At 44.2% G+C, this 23,183-nt stretch overlaps 1 protein-coding gene across 1 annotated transcript; it reads left to right on the forward strand.

Moving 5' to 3' along the window:
* The first annotated feature begins 6,575 nt into the window (after positions 1 to 6,575).
* Positions 6,576 to 8,113, forward strand: LOC121550823 (somatostatin receptor type 5-like). Its single transcript, XM_045210680.1, has one exon. It carries the CDS (start codon positions 6,651 to 6,653, stop codon positions 8,091 to 8,093), a length of 1,443 nt encoding a protein of 480 aa, XP_045066615.1. The 5' UTR covers positions 6,576 to 6,650; the 3' UTR covers positions 8,094 to 8,113.
* Positions 8,114 to 23,183: the final 15,070 nt, after the last annotated feature.

The following is a 23,183-nucleotide window of genomic DNA, read 5'->3' on the forward strand; positions in this document are numbered from 1 at the left end:
AGACAACCATTTTCAGGTATTGCCATAGATTTTCAAGTAGATTTAAGTCAAAACTGTAACTCAGGAACATTCACTGTCTTCTTGGTAAGCAACTCCAGTGTAGATTTGGCCTTTTGTTATAGGTTATTGTCATTCTGAAAGGTGAATTAATCTCTCAGTGTCTGGTGGAAAGCCTCTAGGATTTTACCTGTGCTTAGCTCCATTCTGTTTCTTTTTTATCCTTAAAAACTCCCCAGTCCTTAACAATTACAAGCATACCCATAACATGGTGCAGCCACCACTATGCTTGAAAATATGGAGATGGTACTCAGTAATGTGTTGTATTGGATTTGCCCCAAACGTAACACTTTGTATTCAGGACAAAAAGTTAATTGCTTTGCCACATGTTTTGCAGTATTACTTTAGTGCCTTGTTGCAAACAGGATGCATGTTTTGTAATATTTTTTATTCTGTACAGGCTTCCTTCTTTTCACTCTGTCAATTAGGTTAGTATTGTGGAGTAACTACAATGTTGTTGATCCATCCTCAGTTTTCTTTGTAACTGTTTTAAAGTCACCATTGGCCTCATGGTGAAATCACTGAGCGGTTTCCTTCCTCCCCGGCAACTGAGTTAGGAAGTGACTGGGTGCATTGATACACTATCCAAAGTGTAATTAATAACTTCAAAGGGATATTCAATGTCTGCTTTTTTTCTACCCATCTACCAATAGGTGCCCTTCTTTGTGAGGCATTGGAAAACCTCCCTGGTCTTTGTGGTGGAATCTGTGTTCGAAATTCACTGCTCGACTTAGGGACCTTACCAGTGGCTTCCCCAAAAAATGTACCAAGAAAAAAACATGTAAAATAATGTATCTTTCGTCTCTCTGTGTTTCATAATTTTCCTTCAATTCGCAAGAGGCTGAATGTGTCTCACCGGAGAAAGCATCCGAGCGAGCAAAACAGTGCCCCTCTGTCTCTGTATGTGTAGGCCAGCTATCTGATGCTGTCTGGTCAAACAGTGTATGACATTGTTGCCGCCCGTAGCGTTGAATGCAAAGGAAGCCAGAATTTGGCCTCCCTTGATAAAAAAAACGTAGAAAATAATAGCCAATCAGTGTTGAGCTAAACTGAGTGAGCGCAACCGTGAATGGTCCTGGCGCACCAAAACAAAGTGTCAATGGAAGCCAATTTGGATTTGGCTTCACTCCATTCACATCACATCGAGAGCAATACGTCATTAACAGAAACAACTTGAATTGTTGCGTCTTGTTGTGTTGTTGTCCTCCGGTGGCTAACTAGCTAGCTAAAATTGGCCCATTCCTAAATTAGCCATGGATGGAGATAAGGATTTGGACTTGTGGTTTAACTCCATACTGGCCAATGATTATAACGGCGATTCTGATCCAACCATAAATTCATACATTGTGCCCCCAGCCAGAGAGGATGGAAGTTCAATATGTAGCTAGATGTAGAAGGTTAATGTTAACTAGCTAACATTGTCCATGAAAGGAAGTTAGGCTAGCGAGCAAGCATTTTAGCCAGGTAGCCTAGGACATATATGTTTTGTGAACATTAAAGAGAGGAGGATGGCATTGGTGTTTCTCTACAAGTAGGGTGAGTCAACACACACACATAAATCAGAACCATGGACAGCCACATCATATTTAGGTTACGTTGATTGGACTGAATAGTTATACATACAATATGCTTTGTGGACTTCACCGGACAGAGGTTGCTCTCCGGTTTTGTGATGAAACAAAGATGTGGTTGAATTTATTCTGCCACTGTGTCTTTTTATTGTCTAGGCCTTAGGTCTATATATCACGGCCGCAAGGCATACTTTATTAACTAACAGGTTAAAGAGCAAACAACGCAATTTTCACAACACATAGGTTGTAATATGGCTTTTTTTTCTGGCTTCCCCAGTGATTTTACCCACCCACCGCTACTGGACCTTAAATATAATTGTATGTGTGGGGTACAGAGATGAGGTAGCCATTCAAAAATCATGTTAAACACTATTATTGTACACAGAGTGAGTCCATGCAACTTATTAAGCACATGTTTACTCCTGAACTTCTTTAGGCTTGCCATAACAAAGGGGTTGAATACATTTAGACTCAAGACATTTCAGCTTTTAATTTGTAAATCATTTGTCAAAATAATTCCACTTTGACATTATGGGGTATTGTGTGTAGGCCAGTGAAAATAAATCTTAATTTAATCCTTTTTAAATCCAGGCTGTAACACAACAAAATGTGGAAAAAGTCAAGCGGTGTGAATACTTTCTGAAGGCACTATATATAAATACGTTTATAAATATCAAACCATTAGTCAGCCATTAACAAATGCCTTATAAATAATATTATGAGTTGACAATAACTCCTTTATAACTGGTTGATAAGTACATTAGTAGTACATTATTTATAATTTTTCAAATTTTGAACATACTATGATCAAACACCTTATTAATGATCAAATAATCATTAAATAACTATTTAGAGATTGCTTATTGACATTTACAAATGTAGGAACAATGATTAATATATGGTAAGTAAACTCTTTACAAACTGTTTATAAATGATTAATTAAGGGACCTTCATCTCTATGAACTTCATGTTGTATCCATTATCTCAGATGGGCAAAGAGGAGAAATGACAGAGAGTGCTCAGTATTGAGTCAAGGCCCTCGACAAAATCGAAGAGCATCAAAATAAACTGGCATCAAAGGCTGTAACACCAGTATCAAAGAGCATGACGAAGCCAAGAGTAGGACCGGGTGGCAGGTGGCAAACAACATTGGATTGCTGTTTTTTGTTGTTGTTATTGTCGTCCCATTTGTATCATGCCCAAGAAAATGAGAGCACTCCCTGTCCCTCAATAACCTTGCCATAGCAATATATCCTCATGACAGTAAAATGAAAGCGCCTCCGGAAACATACAAAAATATACACTCAGTTGCCAGTTTATTAGGTACACCACCCCATTCACTAAAATGGTTCGCTCCTACAGACAGTGAGTCATGTGGCCGTGGCTTGCTATAGAAAGCATGCAGACAGGCATCGAGGCATTCAGTTGCTGTTCGACTGAACGTTAGAATGCGAAAAACAAGTGACCTAAGCAACTTTCAGCGTGGTATGACCGTCGTGTCCAGTGGGCACACGAACACAAACACTGGATCATTGAGGAGTGGAAAAACATCGCCTGTTCCGACGAATCCCAGGATTTGAGTCCATGGCCTCATCCTGCCTGGTGTCAACGGTACATGCTGGTGGCGGTGGTGTGGTATGGGGAATGTTTTCCTGGCACACGTTAGGTCCCTCAATACCAATTGAGAATTGTTTCCATGCCCCGAATAATTCAGGCTATTCTGGAGGCAAAGGGGGTCCGACCCAGTACTAGATGGGTGTACCTAATAAACTGTGTATGTGCATGTGCATTATTGATCATCTCTAAGAGGCATGTGTCTTCTGTTCTTCCCAGCTATGGAACATAATTGATCTGGCTTAGAAGGCTGATTACGTGGATGCGGGTCTGGAGTAGTCACTTAGCTTTTGCGTCTCTTTTCCCAAAGTAGCTCCGCACTGCCGCACTGACTGGCCAGGCTCATTCAGAAATATTTGTTCACTGGACAAATGGCTCCCGAGTGGCAGTAAAAGAGAAGGACATTGATTAAAATGCATGTGTGTTCTGCATTCATGCCTGCCTTCCCCATGGTACCCTGACCAGCTCAGAACCCCAATTTGTAAATGTAATAGTCTTTTTTTTTTTAAGGCTGCCCCACAGGTCCTGAGCTGCTCAGTGCAGAGAAGAGAAATGCTGGAGATAAGAGAGAGCCTTCAGAGAAAAACTGTCCCATCGTGCATAGACCATTCCACTAACAATATGTTAATAACTGAAGGAAATCCTGGCATTAGTGACAATGTTATGTTCATAACCTAAGGATAAAGAGAAATGCAGTGGCTTCCCTCTCTTCTCCATGTGGAGCTGAAGACTTCAGAGTGATAAAAAGCGTGATCTTGTTATCCTGTCATGTGTGCCCTTTATTTGGTTCTGTTTGATTTATGTCAGCAATCCCAATGCATTCCTTCTCCCTGGTGTCTATGCAGCTCGGGGAACAGCACCAATGTTGGAGGATGGTAAATGTATGTACCTAGCGTGAAAATAATCAAACAATTTAGAATATAGAAATTGTGCGATGTAGGAAAATGCTCCTAGTCAAAATGAAAAATTTAAGAAATATACACTGAGTGTACAAAACATTAAGAACACCTTCCTAATGTTGAGTTGCACCCCCCCTTTTGCCCTCCGAACAGCCTTAATTCATCGGGGCATGGACTCTACAAGGTGTCGAAAGCGTTCCACAGGGATATTGGCCCATGTTGACTCCAATGATTCCCACTGTTGTGTTAAGTTGGCTGGATGTCCTTTGGGTGGTGGGCCATTCTTGATACATACAGAAAACTGTTGAGCGTGAAAAAACCCAGCAGCGTTGCAGTTCTTGACACCACCCGCTGCGCCTACTACCACCGTCTGAATGGCACACATATACAATAAACGTCTCAATTGTCTCAAGGCTTAAAAATCCTTCTTTAACCTGTCTCCCCCCCTTCATCTACACTGATTGAAGTAGATTTAACAAGTGACATCAATAAGCGATCATAGCTTTCACCTGGATTCACCTGGTCAGTCTGTCATGGAAAGGTGTTCATAATGTTTTGTACACTCAGTGTATATACTGTATAATATTTCTCTTCAACCCCTAAAACATCTGTTCATCTTTCACGTTCCTTTGCCTATACACTTTCACAGTTGGTCTTTCTTCATGTAGCTCCCTCAGATCAGAACCTGAGCTTCAGTGAGGCAGAAAGCCTGCTTTGAATCTACCTCACTTCAGCAGCCAGATTTTGAAGTGATGAGAACCTTTTAGTGAACTGAGAAAACAGCAGGGATTTATTTTCCTTAAAAAAATGAATTAAATTACATTTCCAAAAATAGTATTATGCATATTTCATGGGACAGAAACTAGTAGATTTTAAAACCATGATAATATGCAATATGGGATTACATTTAACTGTGGTGATAGATATGACATGTTCTAACCCATTTGGTACAGATGTCCGTTCAAAAACGATTTTAGATTTATTTGGTTGACTTGTCAACTAACGTGAATTCAACGTGAAATCAACAAAAAATTGCACCATGACATTGGGTTTAGGTTAAAAGTTGGGTGAAAAAAAGACAAAATTCCCTTATGTTGATAACTTTTTGCAAATCCAATCAGTTTTCCATGTTGATTCACGTTATCACATTTTATATTTTTAAATGACATGGAAACAACCTTGATTCAACCAGTTTTTGCCCAGTTTGAAGTCCCTAGAATTCATGTGTATGTGTCCATTTTGTAGTTCAGAACATCCATTGCTGAACAAATACCTCTCTCGTGATGATGGTACCTATGACACAAGGGACAAAGGATGACCTTCTTGACCCAGGACAATACATAATCTCCTCTTTAATAAAAAAAACAGGTCACATTTTTGCAAGTGATTTAAAACTATATACATTGCTGTTACAGATTCTTAGCATAAAGACATTAAGACATTCCTGTCTGTGTTTTCATGGGATCTACACAGTACGATGGTGGGAGATGGATAGAGAGAGAAAGCCAGGTGTTAATTTGTTCCAGAACCCCTACACGTCATCAGCAGTGGATGTTTACCCAGCGTGGCATTGCGACTCCACAGCCAGATACGAAAAGGGCCCTCCAAAGCCTTTGAGTTTACCTGAGCCTTCTCTCCTCTCACACAAACTGTGCACACATACACACACTCCATATTTACATTCACACACATACATACACACCGATGACAAGGTATGTGTTGGCAGAAGAGCTGCACACAGTGGTCTGTGCCGCCCCAGAGTGCCTAGTTACTAATAAAATGTAAATGATTAGCTCCAGCAGTGGCTGTGTGTGGGAACACACTATGTTTAATTTGTCTGAGGGGTCAATAGCCACAAAGAGAAGCCAAACACAGATGTTGCGGCCTGGTCAATTTCTCCCCATGCCCTCTTTCCTTGTCTGGCCTTAATTGTTTCCTGTCTGACTCATGCCGGGCTGCGTACCTAGTGACATTTGGGTGTCCTTTTTCATCATTTTATTCTTATCATTTAATTTAACCTCCGCCACCTGCTCTTTTTTGTTCTCCCTGTTTTGTTTAATCTTAAACTCTCTTTGTTTTCCCCAACTCTTAATTTGTCTTGAGACGTGTTTCAACAGCAGCTTTTCACACAGCCAGACACTGATGTCTTATTCTCTCATGTACCTCATTTACAAAACAAGGCTTTCACCTGAATTAAAGCCGTTTGAAAACCCCTCAATCACGTATTGTCTGGCTGCTATTGTGCCTTGGCCCTGAAAGAGGTATAACAGACATAAAGACGCTGTCTGGCACATCCCTTTTAAGGTCCCTTTTAATTTGTGTCTCTCCTTCTCTCCTTTGAGCTACAGATGCTTCTCGATAAAGGATGAGATATGAAAGATCTCCTCAGCTTAATAAGTCTTTCTGGTCTCTCCACAGGACAGATGGGTGGGATCTGAGAGAGAGAGACAGACATCCCCCTGGTCCTCCATCTCTCCTGCCTGGACGTCTGCTCACTGCCCCCTCAGAGATGGCAGAGGACATGTGGGAGAACAGCACAGTCCCCAGCCTTTACCCCAACCTTCCCCTTTCTCTGCTACTATGCAATGACACCATCCTCAATGACACCCTCCTCAACGACACCCTCTTCAACTGCACCAACTCCACCAACACAACCAGCCCAGAGATGTCATCAGGTCCCAGTGTAGCAGGGGTCCTCATCCCACTCATCTACATCATCGTCTGCGTCATCGGCCTGGGCGGCAACAGCCTGGTCATCCACATTGTGCTGCACTACTCCAAGACGGAGTCTGTGACTAACATCTACATCCTGAACCTGGCCATCGCTGATGAGCTCTTCATGCTGGGCCTGCCCTTCCTGGCTGTCCAGAACACCCTCCAGTTTTGGCCCTTTGGCTCCTTCATGTGCCGCCTGGTCATGACCGTGGACTCCATCAACCAGTTCACCTCCATCTTCTGCCTGACCGTCATGAGCATCGACCGCTACCTGGCAGTGGTCCATCCCATATGCTCCTCCAAGTGGCGGCGGCCCCAGGTGGCCAAGATGGTCAACGGCACAGTGTGGGCCATCTCCTTCCTGGTGGTCCTGCCTGTGGTAATCTTCGCCAACGTCCACAAGACGGGTGGCACCTGCAATATCTCCTGGCCTCGGCCGGCCGACATTTGGCGGGCGGCTTTTATCATCTACACGTCCACAGTGGGCTTCTTCTGCCCGCTCCTCATCATCTGCCTCTGCTACCTGCTCATCGTCTTCAAGATCCGCAGCTCTGGCAAGAAGGTCCACGCCACATCCACCAAGCGCAGGAAGTCAGAGCGCAAGGTGACGCGCATGGTGGTGATCGTGGTGGCCGTGTTCGTCTTCTGCTGGTTGCCCTTCTACGCCCTCAACATCCTCAACCTGCTGGTGTCTCTGCCATCAGAGTACCAGGGCCTCTACTACTTTGTTGTGGTAATGGGCTACGCCAACAGCTGCGCCAACCCCATCGTCTATGGCTTCCTTTCGGAAAACTTTAAGCGGGGCTTCCGCAAGGCCCTGTGTCGCTCCTCACGCAAGGTGGAGAGCCACGACCTGACAGAGCGCCAGCAGCAGCAGGAGGAGAGGGGGAGGGTGCTGAAGCCCCGAGAGAGCCTGAGGAGGGTCGTACGAGATGAGGAGGAGGAAGATGACGAAGACAGGGAGGACGTCACAGAGATGACGGAGATCTGTAGGATCGCCCAGAATGGGAACGGACATCCTGAGAGTTCCCAGGCCCTGTTAACACCCAAGGTGCCAGCCCCAGGGGCATCTGAGCATGTGGCATCCCCAGAAAGGAAAGCCAAAGCTGGGGACATTGGTGGGAAAGGCTTGGGGCCTCCAGCATCCCTGCATAATGGAAACACAAATGGGAGTGTCAAACCACTGCCAGAGGAGCCAGTGGAGAAGAACACCTCCCTGGAGATAAGCTACCTGTAATGTAAAATAACTGTCTGTTACCTGAGGGAACTTGCACTAACATTTTGTAGCATTCATGTAATGTCTATGGAAAGAGCCACACTATAGTGCGCCTCTATTTAAATGTCCAGAGCTATACACATATAGAGAAGAGAAGCACTCTGCAAGGCCATAGCACCTTTCACAATTTATTACTAAATTTCTGATCAATGGGCTGAGAGCGTTTGAACTCTGCATCAAGCCAATGGAATTTATGTTATAATGACTTGATCCTGCCTGTAAAACAGTGTATATAATATATGAACTAGTTTGTTTCTGAAGATATTTGTATAATTTCAATCTGTGTTTATAAGTTTTACCACATGATCACTGTATGTTTATTATGTGTGTGCCTTTATCCACACTTATCTGACATATCTGATTGTAATTGTATTACGTTTTTACTGCAAAATGTGACAATCAATTCTATATAGATGAATGTAGTGTCACTTTTATATCATAGTCATTCACCTCGCTACACCTTAGCTGGAGGAACAGAGGACAGTAGAAAAAGAAGGCACCTTGTGTAGCTTCTATTCCACGCCAACACAATGGCCCTACACTCTTAGAAAAAAAGGTTCCAAAAGGGTGCCCAAAGGGTTCTTCGGCTGTAGATAGCACCTCTTTTCTAAGAGTGTACCACTTGTTTGTTTAGATTGTTGAGGACTGGGGAGTGCACAATCAAAAGAGGAACACAGGTGCCCTGATTGGCATAAAATCAAATGGTGGTTGTAGTTTTTTGGGTGTTTATTTTTGCTTGTGTGTTATGAGCCGTGGTTATGTTTGTAATGCTGCTACAGGTATATGGGGTAGGAAAAGGGCAACTTGGCATCCAGTGACAGTGCTTCGTATTACTGAATATCAAGGTGGAATATCTGGTGAGAGTGTTTCATTTGCTTGAGGGCATACCAATGTTGCGCAAAGCTGATTGTTATTGTGTTGTTGTTCAACACTTGATCCTCTGGTTTCTGTAACTCAGCCTATATAGTATGCCATTTGAAAGGATCCAAGGACAAGGAAAGGCCACCTTATTGAACTAGAGAGTTCCTATACACTGATTGTTTATTTTAAGAACGACTTTTTCCTTTTCTTTTGACTGCTATCTGGCAGCTATGACAGGGGAGTCACATTGGAGGCATTGGGGTTGAACAGACAGAGGATATGAGAATATAGACGGATAAGATAAGAATGGCTGAAATCACGACACTGTAGGGATGGTATCTACAATATCTGATATTTTACAGGGACACTAGCATCTAGGTGATTCATATGACTAAATGTGTAATAAATGTATTTGTTTTATCATAGATATTTACTTGGACAACAAAAGGAGCGCAGAATTTTAAAATAGTGGATGTTCTCTTTAGAAGTTTAGTTCATCAGGGGAAAAGACTACTGTAGATCATGCACACACCAAGCCATGAAAAAGAAACTGGTACTGTAGGTGCACACAAAATATGTATTATTAGACAGTTACACCAGAGTTATCACAAAGCCACAAGCCCTCATAAACCAATTTGCCCAGTGGAGAGGAAGGCATTAGGTGAAACCACACTGACCAACACATAAAGTGCCTCAGTATATTATTACACTCCACTTACATTGTTGACTCTTGGGTCCCTTTCACTGAATTCAATGATACAAATAGCACTGTATTGTAGAAACTAGTTAATTCACTTGAACAATGCTATCTGATCCATGATAAATCAATTTTCTCTGCCACCCCCACCGCTGCCCCACTCCCACACACACACTCTCTCACACAGCTGTATTAAGATGTGTGAAAACATAATTAAAGGCTTATGAAAAGTGAATTGTTTCACTAATGCCATACCTGCAATTCCCCTGTGCAGACTTGTAAAAAAGCAGCATACTGTGAAGTGTTGTATAATTGCCACTGTCCTGTAAAATATACACCTGTTTACTCATGCTTGAGTTATGTATGGGATTATTCTATCACGTGATGTTTGTTTCCCACTGTTTGTGTGATCTTTCCGCAGTGATAATCAGCGCAGTGGTTATTGTAGACGGAGAGGTGGCAAGCAACTGACCACCTGATTGGTCAACGGGTGATATCTTTATGAATCTGTGTGATTCATTGTACGCTCTCTCCATCCCCAGACGCCCACCTAAGTACGATATGGACACACAAAGAGGCAAACAGAACTGCGGCTGACTCTGATAACACTGATATTATTCATTCTTTTTGGGAGTGGCTACTATGGAAACACTATTTAAACAGTGCCTGTAGCGCAAGGGTAAGAACACAACAGAGACCTGAAAGTCAAAGAATAGGCCTAGTATTTATCTAACACAGATGGGCTATTTGGTTTGGGATTACATCTCTCAATCCAAGGGCAACACACATGCATTGGACATGTTCTCGGCTACCTATCTGTACAGGAGCATTCTGTGGCATGGCCATTGCATTCCAATGGGCCATGCAAAAACTGTTAGGCTATGGTTCAACCCAGCACTCAGAGAAACAACACGACAAAGGGAGTGGAAGAAACAAAAATATTTAATCAAAGTAAAAATTGTCTTAGTCCAAAAACAACTGAAGTAAAGGAACAGAGTGGGCTAGTCGGCTCCGGAGGAAGGAGAGGCTGAGGCAGGCAGGCAGGCAGGCAGGCAGGCAGGCAGGCAGGCAGGCAGGCAGACCGACAGGCAGGAAGGCAGGCAGGTTGGGAGATATGTCCGAAACGCTCTGGTAAGAACAACGATCTGGCGCCGGTGGAGAGCCATGCCCCGGAATTAGTAGTGCAGGTTGATGAGAGAATAGGATGCAGCTGCGTAGGCAGGAATCACTGGAAACAACCCGCAGCTGCACAGGAGAGGCAGATCCTGAGCACGCCCCCTGATCCACTCCAGACACACCCACATAAAGGGGACAAACACACATACAGATACAACAGACAGAGGGGACAAAACAAGGAGGAAGGGAAACAGAAAAGGGAGAGACAAGCTGCCCACATAACAGTACCCCCCCCTCAATGGTCGCCACCTGGCGACCCACCAGGCCTGTCAGGGTTGCCGTGATGGAAGTCCGTGATCAGCTGAGGATCCAACACAAAACGCTTAGGGACCCAAGACCTCTCCTCTGGTCCATAACCTTCCCAATCGACTAGGTATTGGAGACCCCTACCCCGCCTCCGAGAGTCCAGGAGCCTACTGACGGTGTAGGCCGGATGGTCGTCAATGAGGCGAACAGGTGGAGGTGGATCAGCCGGCGGACACAAAAGGCTGGAGGACACAGGTTTCAGTTGGGAGACGTGGAAAGTAGGGTGTATCTTCATGGCTGAAGGCAACTTCAAACGAACCGCAGCGGGGTTGATGATGGACTCCACCACAAACGGACCCAGGTACCGAGGAGACAGCTTGCGTGATTTGGTACGAAGAGGTACGTTCTTAGACGACAGCCAAACCTCTTGACCAGGATGAAACACAGGTGCGGGAGTCCTGCTCCTATCCGCTGTCATCTTGTTCCTGTCGGTGGTCCGAGCAACGCTTCCGAGCGTCGCGCCACACTCTCTGGCAGCGGCGGAGGTTCTCCTGAACCGAAGGAACAGCCAATTCCTTCTCCTGAGCAGGAAACAGAGGGGGTTGATAACCCATGGTAACTTCGAAGGGTGAAAGACCAGTGGCAGAGGTGGTGAGGGAGTTGTGGGCGTACTCTATCCAAGGCAGATGTTTGGCCCAGGATGATGGATGTTGAGCAGCCACACAACGAAGGGTTGCTTCGAGGTCTTGATTGGCTCTTTCTGTTTGACCGTTGGTCTGGGGATGAAACCCTGAGGATAGACTAACGGAAGCACCCAAAGCAGAACAGAAAACCTTCCAAACCCGGGAAGTAAACTGTGGGCCTCTATCAGATACGATGTCCACAGGTATTCCATGGGGACGGAATACATGTTGGACTAGGAGGTCCGCTGTCTCACTGGCAGACGGTAATTTTGGTAATGCTATATAGTGAACAGATTTAGAGAATCTGTCCACAATGGTAAGTATAGTATCATTACCTTCAGACTTGGGTAGGCCGGTGACAAAATCCATGGCTATGTGGGACCAGGGACGGCTGGGAACTGGGAGGGGTAGCAGCAGCCCCGAAGGGGACTGATGGGAGGCTTTGCCCCGAGCACAGGTTGAACAGGCTGCCACAAAAGCCCGAACGTCAGTTTCCATTGAAGGCCACCAAAAATGTCTCCTAAGCAGCGTCAACGTGCGTCTCATCCCAGGGTGACCAGCAAAACGGGAGGTGTGAATCCACTGCAACACCTGAGACCGGACCGTCTCGGGAACAAAGAGTAGGTTGGGAGGTCCATCACCCGGTCCCGGGTCCGTGGCAAGTGCCGTCTTCACAAGAGACTCGATCTCCCACTGTACTGCCGCCACGACGCATGAGGAAGGTAGGACTGCCTCAGGCTCACTGGTCTCCGAAGGGTCAGCAAACTGGCGGGACAAAGCATCTGGTTTAACATTTCTTGACCCCGGTCTGTATGTAAGAATAAAGTTAAACCTACTAAAAAACAGGGCCCATCTGGCTTGGCGTGAGTTGAGTCTCTTAGTGGCTTGGATGTAAGCCAAGTTTTTGTGGTCTGTCCAGACCACAAACGGAAGTTCAGCTCCATCCAGCCAGTGCCGCCATTCTTCCAGTGCAAGCTTGACCGCCAGCAGTTCCCGGTTTCCAACGTCGTAATTCCGTTCTGTGGGTGACAATTTCTTGGAGAAAAAGCACAGGGGTGAAGCTTTTGGTCAGTGGGGGAGCGCTGGGAGAGGACTGCTCCCACACCTGAGTCCGACGCGTCCACCTCCACAACAAACTGCAGAGAGGTATTGGGGTGTATCAACACGGGGAGGTGGAAAACAGTTCCTTCAAAACCCCTACCGCCTGCTCCGCCTCAGGGGACCACCGAAAAGGGACTTTAGGAGATGTGAGTCTTGTAAGGGGTGCCACCACTCTACTAAAACCCTTAATGAATCTACGGTAGAAGTTAGCAAAGCCCAAAAATCGTTGAAGTTGCTTACGGGTGGTGGGTGTGGGCCATTCCGTCACTGCCCGGATCTTCTCGGGGTCCGCCTTCACCTGCCCGCTCTCAATTATGAATCCAAGGAACGATGTAGACTGTTTGTGGAACTCACACTTCTCTGCTTTGACGTACAGCTTGTTCTCCAAGAGCCGTTGAAGGACTTGACGGACGTGTGACTCATGCTCCTCGGGTGACTTGGAAAAAACAAGAATATCATCCAGGTATACAAAGACAAAACGGTTCAAAAATCCCTAAGAACATCGTTCACCATGGCTTGAAAACCGCAGGGGCATTTGAAAGCCCAAAGGGCATGACCAAATACTCAAAATGTCCCAGTGGAGTGTTGAAAGCGGTTTTCCACTCATCTCCCTTTCGGATTCGGACAAGGTGATAAGCATTCCTGAGGTCGAGCTTGGAAAACACTGTGGCGCCATGCAGAGGTTCAAAAGCTGAGTTGATGAGTGGAAGGGGATACTTGTTTTTAACAGTTATGTTGTTTAAACCCCTGAAATCGATACAGGGGCGTAACGACTTGTCCTTCTTTTCCACGAAAAGAAACCTGCACCCAAAGGAGACGACGAGGGACGGATTATGCCCGAGACCAGAGAATCACCAATGTACTGCTCCATTGCCTCTCTTTCCGGTCGGGACAGATTGTATAACCGACTAGAGGGCAAGGGAGCACCAGGAAGCAGTTCAATAGGGCAATCATAAGGCCTATGTGGTGGTAGAGACAGAGCCTTGTCCTTACTGAAAACCTCCGCTAAGTCATGGTATTATTTGGGGACAGATGACAGATCAAGAGGAGCTGAGGGAGGAGTTGGGTTACACTTAGTAGGGGGAACCGCTGACCTCAGGCACTCGGAATGGCAGTTAGTGCTCCAACTGAGAATGGTGTGACGTGTCCAATCAATTTGTGGGTTGTGAAGAGCCAACCAGGGGAAGCCAAGGATTAGGGAGGTAGCTGAGCCAGACATAACTCTTAGCTGAATGCTTTCACAATGATTGCCAGAAATCACTAGGGAAACGGGGGTGGTTTGATGAGTTATCTCCGCGAGGAGGCGCCCATCAAGGGCTGTGACCCGAATGGGGGTAGGTAGTGGCTCCATGGGGATACGAGCTTGTGTAACGAACTGGTGGCTAATAAAGTTATCTTCTGCACCTGAGTCTATGAGAGCTGAGAGTGGCAGGGAATGACTCTGGAAACGTAAGGTTACAGGTACTTGTAATCGGGGGAATGATGGGTTCAGGATCTAACTCTGGGCTCGCAAGTAGACCCACCGTTACGAGCGAGCCTTGTCTTTTGGCCGCTTAGGGCATGTAGCCAGAATGTGTGTGGCGTCTCCACAGTACAGGCACTCACCCGCCTGGAGGCGCCGTTGCCGCTCTGCTGGAGGTAGTCGAGCTCGACCCACTTGCATAGGTTCCTCCTCTGTGCTCGGGATGGAATCAGGAACAAGAAGCTGCCGACTCCGGAGAGGCGAGACTCGAGTGGTTGAAGGCTGGGGAACTCGTCCTCCTAGATGTGGCCGATCGCCTCTCTCCCGACGCCTCTCCCGCAACCGATTGTCTAGCTTGATGGACAGGGAAACGAGAGAATGTAAATCATGTGGCTCATCACGAGCAGCCAGTTCATCCTTAATGGCTTCATTCAAACCGTTTAGAAATGCTCCTTGAAGTGCCACATTGTTCCACTTGGAGTCCGCTGCCAACGTCCAGAACTCAATAGAGTACTCTGCCACACTGTTAGAACCCTGCCTCAAATTAAAAAGTATCTTGGAGGAATTACCCACATGGTCAGGATGGTCAAAAACAGTCTTCAATTTAGCAGAGAAATCAGCAAAAGTCAATCCAGTCAAAGTTTGATCTGAGCACACAGCCTCAGCCCAAACCAGAGCTTTCCCTCTTAACAGCCCCAGAACATAATGTACCTTAGATGAATCAGTAGAAAACGACAGTGGTCTCTGCCGAAAAATCAAGTCACACTGAAGCAAAAATCCCCGGCACTTGTCCAATTCTCCATTGAACGGTTCAGGCGACGTGACAGGGGGGTTCCCGATGGAACGAAGCCTGCCTAGTGTCCGAGGAAACAACTTGGGGTGCATCAAACTGGGGGGTCAGAGAGAGATGGAGAACTGATAACAGACAATTTAGAGACGTGTGTAGTTAACTGAGTCACCTGGTTCAGCAGTTGATGATTATCTTCCACAAGAGTCCGAATCAACTGGTCATGCTGTCCTAGCAACGTTCCTTGAGCCTGGATAGCTTGTTGGAAGCTGTCTTTGTTTGCCCCGTGCTGTTTCTCTGTTGGGTCCATGGCCAGATCGTTCTGTTAGGCTATGGTTCAACCCAGCACTCAGAGAAACAACACGACAAAGGGAGTGGAAGAAACAAAAATATTTAATCAAAGTAAAAATTGTCTTAGTCCAAAAACAACTGAAGTAAAGGAACAGAGTGGGCTAGTCGGCTCCGGAGGAAGGAGAGGCTGAGGCAGGCAGGCAGGCAGGCAGGCAGGCAGGCAGGCAGGCAGGCAGGCAGGCAGGCAGGCAGACCGACAGGCAGGAAGGCAGGCAGGTTGGGAGATATGTCCGAAACGCTCTGGTAAGAACAACGATCTGGCGCCGGTGGAGAGCCATGCCCCGGAATTAGTAGTGCAGGTTGATGAGAGAATAGGATGCAGCTGCGTAGGCAGGAATCACTGGAAACAACCCGCAGCTGCACAGGAGAGGCAGATCCTGAGCACGCCCCCTGATCCACTCCAGACACACCCACATAAAGGGGACAAACACACATACAGATACAACAGACAGAGGGGACAAAACAAGGAGGAAGGGAAACAGAAAAGGGAGAGACAAGCTGCCCACATAACAAAAACACCATTAGTGTTATTGTGCCTCTTTTTTTGATGATGTCTCAAACATCTCATTGTGCCAATTTAGTCTGACAGTTTAAGTATTGCTCAAAGAGACATCTGGTGGATAACAAGTAGATGATTTGCTGGTGGTTTGTGGGAGAAGGGACTGTTTTGAAGTTGCTGTGTTTTGTGCCTCAGCAGGAGCCAATCCCTAAAAGTAATTGGATTAATAAAATAAAAAGTTGCTCTGGATAAGAGCATCTGCCAAGTGACGTAAATGTAAAATGTAAAAATAAAGATTTTGTGGCTGTGAAACGGCTGTCTGTTTGATTGAATGTGTTTATTATCCAAAACAAGTGGAAATAATCCATAACAACCAACATCATAATATTCACATTTAGCAAAATGTCTTAACGTAGTCTAATAGTCTAGTACTCATCATTTTTCTTCACATAGATGGAGTTTCTGTGCTTTACCATATACTCCTGGGATTAAGACATCAAAACTATGAAATAACACTAATGGAATCATGTAGTAACCCCAAAAGTGTTAAACAAATCTAAATATATTTTATATTTGAGATTCTTAAAATAGCCACCCTTTGCCTTGATGACAGCTTTGCACACTCTTGGCATTATTCTACAATGTAGAAAATAGTAAAAATAAAGAAAAACCCTTGACTGAGTAGGTGTGTCCAAACTTTTGACTGGTACTCTATGTTATGTTATGTTATATGACCACGTTTTCATGAATTTGATTATATAATTGTCAAGCCCATTCAAAAGACCAGGGACATGAACACAGAAGTATGATGTAGGAACGCGGCACTTGCACAGGGTATTGAACTACAGTCAGTAAAGTGGATCAACACCCGATAACAGAATGACGGTAACAGATCATTCATTGATCTGTACTATATTATAATTATGGATTTCATTCTCTTCATGCTGATGTGTCCTGAATATGTACACAAAGGTAGAAAAATGTGATATCCTCCTTTGCATGTTTGGGTATTATTATACATACTGGCTATTATTCTAATGAGCTCTGCCCCCAAATAAGATGGTCCCGCACGGTGAAATCTGTACCAATAATAGACTTCTATGTTTCACAAGTTTGGACATCACAGTACTGCACAGTTGAGCACAGTAGAGTACAGCACAGCACAGTACTGTGCACAGCAGTAGAGTAAAGTAGAGTAGGGTATAGTTCAGTACAGTATAATACAGTAGTTTATACTGTACTCTACTCTAGTGTGCTCTACTGTACTGTATTGTACTAAACTTTACTGTACTGTACTGACTTATACTCGACTCTACTTTTCTTTACTGTACTGTACTGTACACTCATAGAAAAAAAGGGTTCCAAAGTGTTCTTCAGCTGTCCAGACTGTTTTCACACTCTTGCTTTGACCACGCACCATGCGACAGAAAGAGATAGAAAACAGTTATTAGCTGAACATAACAGTGTGTCAGTGGAAGGGAGGAGTGGAGCAGGTGACTGCTATGAATTCCCATTGTAGCCAATTCAGTTGCAGTCATTCAGTTTCAGATTTTTTGGTCATTCTGTTACCGATTTAGTAACAGAGTGACGCGTTTTAATCACTTCATAAATTATAAACCAAATTGTTATCAGTAAAAACACTATAACTAATTGGTAGGTCTACCTTTACTTGTTACTTCTGTGAACTTTTATTATCCTCCCTCCTCATGAAATTTGAAAATATTTGAAAGATACAGTATGTGGGGTTTTGGTAACAGAATGACAAGACACTAGGCATTAATTAAACTTACAGAAGGAAAGTCAATACATATTAGAATCCACGTTGGCAGCGATTACAGCTGTGAGTCTTTCTGGGTAAATCTCTAAGAGCTTTGCACACCAGGATTGTACAATATTTGCACATTATTATTAAAACAATTATTCAAGCTCTGTCAAGTTGGTTGTTGATAATTTCTAGACAGCCATTTTCAAAAAATCCTAAAAAACGTCCTAGTCCTTACCGATGACAAACATACCCATAACGTGCAGCCACCACCATGCTTGAAAATATGAAGAGTGGTACTCAGTGATGTGTAGTGTTGGATTTGCATCAAACATAACGCTTTGCATTCATTTTTTGCAGTTTTACTTTAGTGCCTCATTGCAAACAGGATCCATGTTTTGGAATATTTTTATTCTGTACAGGCTTCCTCCTTTTCACTGTCATTTAGGTTAGTATTGTGGAGTAACTACAATGTTTTTGATCCATCCTCAGTTTTCTCCTATCACAGCCATTAAACTCTGTAACTGTTTTAAAGTCACCATTGGCCTCATGGTGAAATCCCTGAGCGTTTTCCTTCCTCTCTGGCAATTGAGTTAGGAAGGACGCCTGTATCTTTGTAGTGACTGGGTGTATTGATACACCATCTAAAGTGTAATTAATAACTTCACCATGCTCAAAATCAATGTCTGCTTTTATTTATTCTTTACCCATCTACCAATAGGTGCCCTTCTTTACGAGGCATTGGGAAAACTCCCTGGACTTTGTGGTTCAATCTCTGTTTGAAATTCACTGCTTGACTGAGGGACCTTACAGATAATTGTATGTGTGGGGTACAGAGCTGAGGTAGTCGTTCAAAAATAACACTATTATTGCACACAGAGTGAGTCCATGCAACTTATTATGTGACTTGTGATGCAAATTCTTACTCCTGAACTTATTTAGGCTTGCCATAACAAAGGGGTTGAGTACTTATTGACTCAAGACATTTCAGCTTTTCATTTTTAATTCATTTCTAAACATTTCTAAAAACATAATTCCACTTTAACATTATGGGGTATTGTGTGTAGGCCAGCGACAAACAATCTCATTTTAATCCATTTCAAATTCAGGCTGTAACACAACAAAATGTGGAAAAGGTCAAGGGATGTGAATACTTTCTGAAGAAACTGTAAGCCTTAATTTCTCAAAAATATAGACTTAGCTTTCATTTGACACCTAATTTGATGTGCTCCTATGAACTTCACGTTAGTGCTCATGGGGCTTTTACACAAGCAAAGTGTCAGTGCTCGTTCACTGTCTACCGTACAGTGTATATTATCTTATCGACAAACTGTTAAAGGAGGAGTAATATGAGCATCTTCACCACAGTTTGATTTCTCTGATTCCCTTCAGAGCTGAGGAGTGCTCTCTGTTGCATCCTAATTTCAGACAATCACCCCTATTGGGTGGTAAAAATAGTGGGAGATGTGAATGTGATGTACGGCCGATTGCAGAGATAAACAAATGTGGGGGCTCTCAGTCTGTACGGTTGATGATCCCTTCATTATACAGAATGAGAATTACATTTGGACTCCTCCGGATCCAGAACTTACTCTGGTTAGCCGAGTTAAATACTTGCGGGGTACATTATTTGTCAAACTATGAATAAGTGGCCTTACATTTTCTTTTCTAAAGATCAGAACTGCATCCTCCCAAAAGCGAATCATTACACGGAGACACAGGGAACAGGATCCAGGATGAAAGGAAAGAGCTAAAAAAAAGACTGAAGAAGTAAGGAAATATGTTGACAGGATCTGAGTTCTTCAAGCTGTTTGGAGACCTTGAGATAATGTACATCTGAATCACACACAAAAAAGTGGAAGAAGTAAGTGGAAGAAGGAGCACACCGCAATACAACATCCAAAGGTGTAGGCAGAGACACAGAGCACACAATGGAGGCCTTAATACATAGCAGCTGTCAGTAATTTCCTTCCCACATATTGGAGCACATCCAATACCTCGATTAACATTAGCATTCAAGTGCAAACTGCAAGTTCAGCACAGAAGAAGCAGATGGGTAACGTGCAGCTTTCTGAATGTGTCGCAGTCTGGTGGTGTTGACTGCAGTGTTGCTAACCATTAACCTTTGCCTTCCTTCTCACACACAGTACTGCACATAGCATCTGACTTGGAGTATTATTCAAAGGGAAATAATAGAGATCCATTGAAATCTCGACTATTGTTGTTATTTGAATACTGGCCAAGAATCCCCAGAAAAATTATAGAAGTGGTTTCAGCAGCTCAGCGAGTTTTAACAAATCTTTTAACAATGAATATTGTTAAATTAATATGTATTAATGAATACGCATCACATTTCCTGAGGGATTTAAAAAATCCAAAGGTTTTGTGTTTGGTCCTAATGTTTAGCCATGGAAAAGTTTACTTTAGCTTCCATTAACAAAAACAGTGGATCCCTAACTCATACAATACAACCTCAAACTTCCTTCACACTGTATCATAAATTCTGCAAAATGCAACAACAAAACAACACCACTGGATCTGGATAGCCTTTGAACAGAGAGCATAGGCCTTCAGGTCTCTCTTGTTCTGTATCCTGGCTTTTCTCACAGAAGGCTTAAAAGGAACGTCAGAGGAAAAGGCTCTTTCTGCCTTTTGGAGGGCCCCCAGACATTTGAGTGTAAAGGCCCACATCCTACCCATGATACCTAATGGCCTGCTATTTCCATTTCAACTCTTCTAACACTGGAAGGATCAAGCAGCCACCACATTAACATCTACCTGTGAAAATAGTATATTCACAGTGCCTTAATATATCACAATACACTCTGAGGACATTTCTCATATATCCTTTAACATTATAAATTAGAGATGTCTTTAGAAGTTGGTCTATAAAAGCTTCTTGGCTCTCATACCAGCCATATTGTCAGGGTATGTCCACAACCTGGACTCAGGGGTAGACATAACATAGTAAATGTAAATCCGGGATACTCCAATTAATATGATATGTTACATTTCGTTTAGTATATATTCATTTGTGGATGTCCATCGTCCATTTCATACAAATTACAATTCATATGTTACGGAGGAGGGCTGAGCAGACCCCTATTCACATCGAAGGGGCTGTAGTGGAGTGGGTCGAGAGCTTCAAGTTCCTTGGTGCCCACATCACTAAGGACCTATCATGGTCCAAACACATCAAGACAGTTGTGAAGAGGGCATGACCACGCTTATACCCCCTCAGGAGGCTGAAAAGATTTGGCATGGGATCTCAGATCCTCAAAACGTTATACAACTGCACCATCGAGAGCATCCTGACCGGCTGCATCGCTGCTTGGTATGGCAACTGCTCGGCATCCGACTGCAAGGCGCTACAGTGGGTAGTGCATACAGTCCAGTACATCACTGGGGCCAAGCTTCATGCCATCCAGGACCTCTATACCAGGCAGTGTCAGAGGAAGGCCCTAAAAATTGTCAAAGACTCCAGCCACCCAAGTCATAGTTTGTTCTCTCTGCTATCGTACAGCAAGCTGTACCGGAGCGCCAAGTCTGGGACCAAAAGGCTCCTTAACAGCTTCTACCCCAAGCCATAAGATTGCTGAACAGTTAATCAAATGGCTACCTGGAGTATTTGCATTGACCCCCTTATTTTATTATTATTTATTCATATTTTTTGCATTGACTCTCTTGAGCACGCTCGATGTACACTCACTGGACTCTAACCACACACTCACACATACTACACTGACACTCCAACACACACACACACACACACACACACATACACATGAACACACACACAGTCATCTGACAGTCATCTGACGTCATCTGAGCGCGACATATGTTGTTTGTTGTTGAAAGCTGAAAGCTGAATGAAAGCTGAACAAGAGACCACGGTTTATTGTTTTTGTAAAGCTGACAGTGTTTTTATATACTTCTATTTTATTTTGGATACTGCGGCTCTGTTGGGCTTAGTTGTTGTGAGCGCTGCTGTCTGTCCCGGGATCCTGCTAGCTGGCTCTGCGGTCTCAAATGGAGGTCGCTATTGAACATTTCCAGCGCTGCAGGAGCTGTGTTTATTTTTGCTTTGTTCCGGGACAATGTGGGCCGCGCTGACTTTCAATGTAGCAACTGTTTGCTTGCGGAGGACTACAGGGGCAAAGTGGCTACTCTTAGCAAGCAAGTAGCAAACCTACACAAGCTACTGGGGAATCCACGCCCGCCTACTTTTTATTTTTCTTCCACCCCAGTAGCCGGACGCCGCTCGGGTCTGGTGGAAGTGTCGCCGCCGTGTCGGCACTCCACAGCCAACTGTTCAGTGCTCAACAGGGATCCATCCCCAAAGGGGTCTCCCCCTTCCCTGGAGAACAGAGCTGTTCTTGTCGTAGAAATGTATCACTATACTTATTAAAAATCAAAGTTCTTCCAGAGTTTTTGTAGAATCAAGATAGACTTTATTACACAAAGCAACAAAAGCCGAGCTGGTCTGCAGAGCAACTAAACTCCCAACACTCAGTTTATATACAGTTCTATTCCTGCACATTTTACATACTTTTTGCCTAATCCCTCTCTGTTTAGTTCTTCCACCATTGTCCCCAAATCTCCATCTTTTGACCGCTCTGCCCACTCTCTTAATTTATGATAGTGGTGAAATCTGATTTCTCTGTGTATTCAGATTTTGGAACCATTAGTGGCAGGACCAATCTTTCTCAATCAAAAAATAACAGAGCCATCTTTTATCAGTCAGGAGAAGCCTTGAGGTTAGGGAGTGCACACACTCCTGCAGCCTGTCCCAGTTCACCAGTTTCAGAGATAGGCCCCCTCTGCACACACAGTCTTCCAGCCACAAATACATTTGCACATAAAACACCCCATCTAACCCATAACACATTATAAAACATATCAATCAATACTTAAACATGGTTTAAACATGTAATGTCCATAACCCATTCTCAACCATATACATTTACATTCCTAACAGCCATCCTCCCTGGACCTTGAGCCACTATGGTTTCTTATTGTGACTATGTGTATGTGGCTATGTGTATCGGGTCAGGCTATGTGTATCGGGTCATAGCGCACAAACAAGTGATAACGTTAGTTCCGTTGCTACTCCTATCTCCACACAGCTGCACCCTTGGATGATGGCACAACACAGGATGAACTGAAAAACTGTGATTACTCTGAGGCTCTTTGTCTAGGATTAACTGAAAAACCTGTGGTCATTCTGAAGCTCTTTGTCCTGACTGTATGACCAGGTTACTCAGAAGCAACAAGAAACAATACAGGCCTGTACAGGTCTATCTGTTCCTGAAGTTATATCTCCATCCCATGTCCTTGACTACACACCCAGACCAGCTGCAGGGAGCTAGAGGGAACCATCCTTTCTCAGAAGCACAGCATTTGCACTAACAGAATGTCTCTACTAT

This window comes from Coregonus clupeaformis, chromosome 35, assembly GCF_020615455.1.
Source record: "Coregonus clupeaformis isolate EN_2021a chromosome 35, ASM2061545v1, whole genome shotgun sequence".
Lineage (NCBI taxonomy): Eukaryota > Metazoa > Chordata > Actinopteri > Salmoniformes > Salmonidae > Coregonus > Coregonus clupeaformis.

Bases quoted from the DNA above. Each gene is read 5' to 3' on its own strand.
- LOC121550823 (XM_045210680.1), top strand. From the start codon at position 6,651: ATGGCAGAGGACATGTGGGAGAACAGCACAGTCCCCAGCCTTTACCCC.